Below are 6,903 nucleotides of genomic sequence, written 5' to 3'. Positions count from 1 at the left end.
ACGTGACAAGCTACCATTCGATGCTGTTGATAGAAGAGTATCGGATGTGCCTGTAAGAAGATTAACTCTAAACAGAAACCTCGACCTAAAAGTGCACCCGAAATGCCTTTGTTTTTACCTCCTCCCTAGCAGCCAACTCCCGATGCTACTAAATGAACAGCTAAAAGCTAAACTCCTACTTGGAATAATCTACTTATCTTTCGTCTTTCCAAGAAAAAATTTATTCAGTAACCTCACACCACACATTTGTTTTTATTTTCATCTTTATATATTTTTTTTTTTTCTCAAGAAGTATGTGATATAAGACTGTTGAGTAGAAGAACTTATTTCCCAAACAGCCCAGGCTTTTAGTTTCTAAGGAGAGCAAAAATCCAAATAACAATAAGAGTAGAAATGAGAACAAACAATCAAGAGTCCAACATGAAATAATTTTATACATGCTAAAACGTAGAATCCAATCCATGGCTAAAGAGAGAACAAAAAAGAAAGGACAATCATTGTGCGAACAATATTCACAACCAAACTCTAATCCCCCTAAAGGTGTCCGCTGTTGCTGATGATCTATCATATGCATATAAAATGGAGAATCCTAAAGTCAAAGAGAGAGCCCGCACTACACAAATATTTCACACGCTGCCCTTTGCAGGTGCACGTGTATCATAATCATCTAGGAAAACCTGACCCTGCTCCACGACACCATCCTTTCCTGTTTCGTCAAAGTAGTCCTCTCGAGCATTGTCAGCAAGCATAAGAGCAATCAACCAGAATAGGGATGCATCGAGGGATAAAAAAGCACCACCACCAAGGAGACCAGTCTTGGCAGTTGGGCAATCCGTGTTGAGATTGTGATGCACATTGCGTGCAAGATGAATCTGCTCGGTGATTGTCGGCCATAATAGCAGTGTTCCAGCTAATCCAGCAGTAAATCTGTGTAATTATACCAGCACCATTTCAAAAACGAAAAATCAAATTAGCAGGAGAAGAGAGAGACTCAGTTCTATATAAAACCACCATGGTCATGTTAAGAAACGTAAGAAAGTATGGTGGACCAAGCATAGATGTAGTAGTATTATTTAGTATGGGTCGATGTGTTCAATATATACGGTTACTCTACATCGATAGGATGCTGGAAAATGATACTTCTGCTGTTTTTATTAAAAAATCAAATTGCGTGTCCAATATGATGAGGTACTACAGTGAGTTCCTATAGAGTCCCAAGACAATCTATGGAAACATCTCTACCAGGATGAAGTCTACTGAAGCCTTAGCTAATAAATGATCACCTTTCACCCGCATAAATATGTTTGTGGTCATGTATGTGTAAGGATGCCAGATAAGAATGATAAATGTTTTTCTCTACAGAGGGACCAGATAGATCAAGAATATCAAAAAAAATGGAAGAGCGAGAACCGAGAAAAGTATGCTTACATAGCAATGTTGAAGAATACAACAAAACTGGTGCTTTTAAATAAAGCAGCTTGTGGAATAGATCTTCCTTTGTAAGGGTAAAACAGAGACAAATACCCAGCCACGGTAGTCGCAATGAGAAATACTACAGACAAATACCCCAAAGCAACAGTAGGATCAGAGGGATACTTGCAGACAACAACACCTTTCCCTGTGATTGGAGTTCCAGATGCTGGCTGCAGAGAGCAGAGAAAAGAAAAGTAAATAAAGGTCGAAGCAACGACTCTGATTCACTTCCTTTACTAAGATATGTACTTTAACTAACAAACAAAATAGATGGAAAAATAAAATAAAAAGCTGAAAGGAAGGTATGCAGACTAGAAAATGGGAAATGATAGTGAGAAAGGCAATAAAACTTAAAAAACAAATCTTGCCTACAGCTATATGCTTATACAAAAAAGTGGTCAATAAACAATGGGCATTTGAAAGATCGTATACCAGTGTTATTGAAAGGCTAGGGCAATTACAGTGAGATGAATCTCTCATTGCGCTTTGACCGTGTCACTGACACTTGTGAATACTGACACTCGGGTCAACACAAGTAAAATGTTTGTTTGGAGTTTAGACAATGACAAAGGATTATCCATCATTCATGTAAATGAAGTACTGACTACGAGCTTTCAACATTTTGTCAAGAAATTTGGACATGCATTTCCATGATTGTTTCACATCAATGGATATTATGCATTGCAACCTTTTGTCCTCCACCTTCACTATGAAAGACATTTTAGAAATACTAAGTTGAAAATACTTTCCCGGGTGTTTATTACCTTCTCTATACAAAACTTTTGAGGCTGGCCTTTTCTGTGAAGTGAGAAATGTTTACGGTGCTTTCCTTTTTTCTTGGTGGTTTTTTTGGGGGGGAGGGGGGGGGGGGGGGGGGGGGGGGGATTTGGATTGAAAATGACTGTATATCACCTAAAGAGCTTGGGAAAAAAATCAGGTGCAAAAGCCAAGTAGATAGCTTGCACGTACAAGAAGAATTTCCGGCTTGGTGATTTCTACGGGCTATATACAGTAATACACAATAAACGAAAATTTATTTTTGTGGACTATAAATCAAAGTATAAAGCCTTGAAAACTCTACTGAAACTCCAGCACTTAAATGTAACTAATCAGTTTCATTCAGAAGGAACTCTCCAGGGTATCCTCATATCCAGTGCAGTGGCATGCGAATATGAACTCTCACATGCCCCCTACCCCCCAGAAAGGTCTCCCTTATAAACTTAATAATATTGATAAGCTCTCCAGGAAAAAAAACTATGCCCCCTTAGCCCTCCAAATTTTGCTGAAATTAAAAATAGCCTCCCAATTAAATGAAATTACTCAAATGATATATAACATCAAGAAAGAAAGCAAGCGACTTTTATAAATAAAGAACATGCATTTCAGTTTTTTTTTCAACTGATAAAAGTTTTCACTTCCAATTACCACTCGATTATTAACATTTATACTAAAAGTCAATAATTAGATGGCCATAATAAACTCATCCATTGTTTAAGGAATCGCCTCTTGAAATAAGATCTTCCACCCATATTGAAGTTAGAGTTTGCTGGGTGAGTTTTAAGCTGTTTCTTGTATCCTTCTTGAAAAATAAGTACTAATTTTTTTGAATAAATTAGATAAAAGCGTCAAATAACGATTAGGAATAGTTTATTGAAATATTTAAACAAATGTTTCTTCATACTTATATTGAACTGTAATGAATTCTTGACCAATCAAATTCTGAACGAAGAAAAAAAAGGTGGAATAATCATCCTTTGCCTTGAAAGAACGACATTACTGAAACCTGGTTCCAAAACTATTTTTGAGATTGCTAACGAAATTTTACATATATTCATTTCAGGCGAAGACCAATTCATATTCCAAGCAAAAAAAAAAAAAAAAAACAGAGTAAAGAGCAGTGGAATAGCGGATCTTTCTATAACAGCAGCTAGTTTTTACCTTTTTGTTTTCTGCAATAACTCCAAATATGAAGGAAACGATACCACAAAATGCTACTATCGTGGCCATTAATCTCACGGAAACAGCCATTGCCCCCCCAACTGAAAGTGTACTGATTCACTGCAAACGAAAGCGTAGAGCGTTCAGTCCCACCAAAAAGGATTTCATGAAAGGGTAGTCCACCCAAATTTGCGTATGCCCCCTCTTTTTTTTTCTTTTTTTTTTAAATATGTTTAAACATTTAAAAAACTATTAAATAAAAAATATTAAAAAATAAAATATTGAGACATCAAACTCAAGGGACATAGTATATTTTCATTCATGAAAAATAGAACGAATAAAGTAATGAATGAAAGTGGGATTAATAAACACGTGATGTGTTCTATGAGATACAAAAAAATAATTGTTTATTTGGACTGATTATAGGACAAATTTAAGGGCGATTATTAAAATTAAAATATGATAGGATAGCTAATTAACAACGAAGAAAATAAAACTTATTCTAGGTAAAACAAACCACATCCCCTCAATTGCCTTTACATCCGCTTGTATCCCCAGAAAATTATTACCATGGAAAAGTCACTCTCACCGAATCTGCTGAACGAACAGAACTCTTGACAATTATAAACAATAGACGTAAATTTTACGAAGATGGTGCCTGAATAAGTGGATTATACCTGAGATCGGTAAAAGCTAATCGCCAAATTGAAGAGATCGATCTCTTTTTCTCTCGTTCTGAGAGTCAGTGCATGCAGAAGACTCTTTAGAGACGGAGCTATATAGGAAATAGTTTCCTGGTTCGGGTAGTCGAGTCAGTGAAGATAAGTCTTCGCTCGCTGGAATCTCGCCTTATGTGATGGCGAGTGCATCTTACATTGTACCCAGCCGAAGCCGAGCCTAAGAAGGATAATGATAAGTAGTAAATAGACAATTAAGTTAGAAAATAGCAATAGTAATTCTATCGCTAACAATCCCTATGTCAAGTGCGCTTTCGTACAGTGATTAGTTACTCCTTTTTTTTTTTTAATTTATAAAAAGGATGGCAATTGATTGAATTTGCTTTCCGGTGATTATGTAACGATAGAATCCTTTACACCCGCACTCACATTTCAATTTTATTTTATTACTATTATATTCATCATAATTAGATCATATAAATTATATAATAATAATTAATTTGTCATGTTTTATAGTAAAATAAAAATGAGATGACAGTGCAATATATAAAATTTTCCTATTAAATATTCTTAGAATGTTCTAATTTCATGAATTAATGTAGAAAGACAAATTAGGTATATATTACTGTCATATTTATCACAATCGGATGATAACAAATTATTTAATAATAATAAATTTGTCACGTCTTATATAATAAAATGAAAATGAGATGATAGTGCGGTGTATATAATTTTTCTATTAAATATTCTTAGAATGTTCTAATTTGACGAAGTATTTTAGAAAAACAAATTAGGTATACTTGGAACCCATAACAAATATTTTTTATATTTTTATAATGGACATAATTTTTTAAACAAATTGAATAAGCTTGCACACTTTAGTATTGTATCTAGTATTAATCTGGTATGATTGTTCAATGCATATTTTTCTTGGCTTTAGATTTAGGCTTCGTTTGGATCATCAACTCATCATTATAATTTTTTCAAATTCTAATACAAAATATAATAAACAATTCAACTTTTTCAAATCTCAAAATAAAAATAATATTAAAAAAATAATATTCTAACAATATTTTATTATCTAAACTCAACTCAACTCACTTCAACATCCAAACATAACCTTTTATATATATATATATATATATAAGTTCAAAGGAATGTTGGAAAAGGAGTTTATGTTTTATTTTCAGAGCATAAATCATAATGCATGTGAGTAATATAAATTAAACAAATTAAAAAGAAAAATGTTAAATGCATTTAAAACAAAACTTACAAAAAAGCTTACTTCTCTACGTATCAATTATAACTTGTTAATATACTGAAAATCATAAAATTTGAAATTTAAAAAAAAATTAATAAAATAAATCTTATAAATAAAATTCCAAGTATACGTATCACTGCTCAATTAAAAAACAATTAATAGCAAAATAATCCATATTATAAAAAGGATTTTTATTCAATGTGACGTTCAGATGCAAAAAAAAACAGTATCATAATCATCACGCCGTTGGAAGAAACTAGAAAGTGAACCAGAGGGCAGATGATATAATGATTGTTGAAGAGTTGTTAAGAATATTAATGATAACAATAGTAGAAAATAATTAAAAACCGGTACTAGCATTGTCAAGAATGTAATTATGTAGGCCGATGGCGATCTCACGTTCATTGTGGTTGATTAATCCTTGTTTGGATTTGAAATTTATTTTAACTCATTTTATCTCATTATTATAATTTTTTAAAATTTTCATACAAAATATAATAAACAATTCAATTTTTTCAAATTTTAAAACAACTTTTTAAAATTTTCACACAAAATATAATAAATAATTCAACTTTTATTCTACTATTCACAAACCATCTTAACTCATCTCAACTCATCTCTGAATCCAAACCACTCTTAAGATGGTCGAACTCGAGGCAAAATGATAAGATGACCCAGCTTCTACCCCCAGATTCGCAACAGCCGCCTAGGCCCGAGAGATATATAGTATAAAATTACAATTTTTCTATTTTAAATATGTGTAATTCTACATATAACTGTAAAGTACATAAAAGTCACATAATCGATTTTGAAAAATAGTGACGTTCACTATTAAAAAATTAATATTTTTTATGTAGGTCCTATGTTTTATTCATTTTTTTCAAAATGATTACGCGACAGTTGCACAATTTACGATTATAAATATCTTCTCTTTAAGTATTTTTTGATATGAAAGTTTTTATTGTTAATAATCATGATATTTTTCTATTTTAAGTTAAGACTGTTCATCTCGGCCGGAACCTGGATAACCATGATATCTATCTTTTATTTATATATATATATATATATATATATATTATTTAGCTAATTGAGATTTTATACAATTTTCTATTTAAAACGCATTCAACAATTTTTTTTTTTTTTAAAGAAAAACTCATTCGATATATGATATATTGTATTGACTTCAATAAGCATTAAATACAATGGAATGTACATGTTATCTCTATTGCTCTTTAAAGTATAAAAATATTTTGATCAAAAAATTGTAAGAAATGCTCATCCTTAAAAAGAATCATTGTACCGTTGTAGCAAAAGATCCTATGAATTTTGTAGAAGATCGAGATTAGTCACAAGAACTTCACTACACCTCTAATTATAGAGAAGAATCATAAGATGTTGATAGATACCGGTTGATATATTAGTTGTTGTAGTCTATTATTATTACGAGTAATGCTAATTATTATTTTTTTTATCATTATTCTTTTATCATTTTATGATGTGATACTAAATAATTTGAAATTATTTATTATGTTTCACTTGTGAGTCTATCATTTA

The 6,903-nt window shown here is 31.8% G+C and overlaps 1 protein-coding gene across 2 annotated transcripts; it reads right to left on the bottom strand.

The window, feature by feature from the left end:
- Window positions 1-410: 410 nt before the first annotated feature.
- On the bottom strand, window positions 411-4,328 carry LOC121262598. Of its 2 annotated transcripts, XM_041165132.1 has the most exons (4): window positions 4,089-4,328; window positions 3,412-3,531; window positions 1,429-1,643; window positions 411-927 (listed from the first exon to the last, which is right to left on the bottom strand). In XM_041165132.1, the coding sequence occupies exons 2-4, from the start codon at window positions 3,499-3,501 to the stop codon at window positions 627-629; spliced, it is 606 nt and encodes a 201-aa protein (XP_041021066.1). In that variant the 5' UTR covers window positions 3,502-3,531; window positions 4,089-4,328; the 3' UTR covers window positions 411-626. The 2 variants fall into 2 exon arrangements, with proteins under 2 accessions (XP_041021066.1, XP_041021067.1); XM_041165133.1 differs by lacking the exons at window positions 3,412-3,531; window positions 4,089-4,328 and adding an exon at window positions 1,906-1,993.
- Window positions 4,329-6,903: the final 2,575 nt, after the last annotated feature.

Source organism: Juglans microcarpa x Juglans regia, chromosome 4S (genome assembly GCF_004785595.1).
Source record: "Juglans microcarpa x Juglans regia isolate MS1-56 chromosome 4S, Jm3101_v1.0, whole genome shotgun sequence".
In the NCBI taxonomy this organism is placed as follows: Eukaryota; Viridiplantae; Streptophyta; class Magnoliopsida; order Fagales; family Juglandaceae; genus Juglans; species Juglans microcarpa x Juglans regia.
This window is presented reverse-complemented; position numbering and strand designations above follow the sequence as displayed.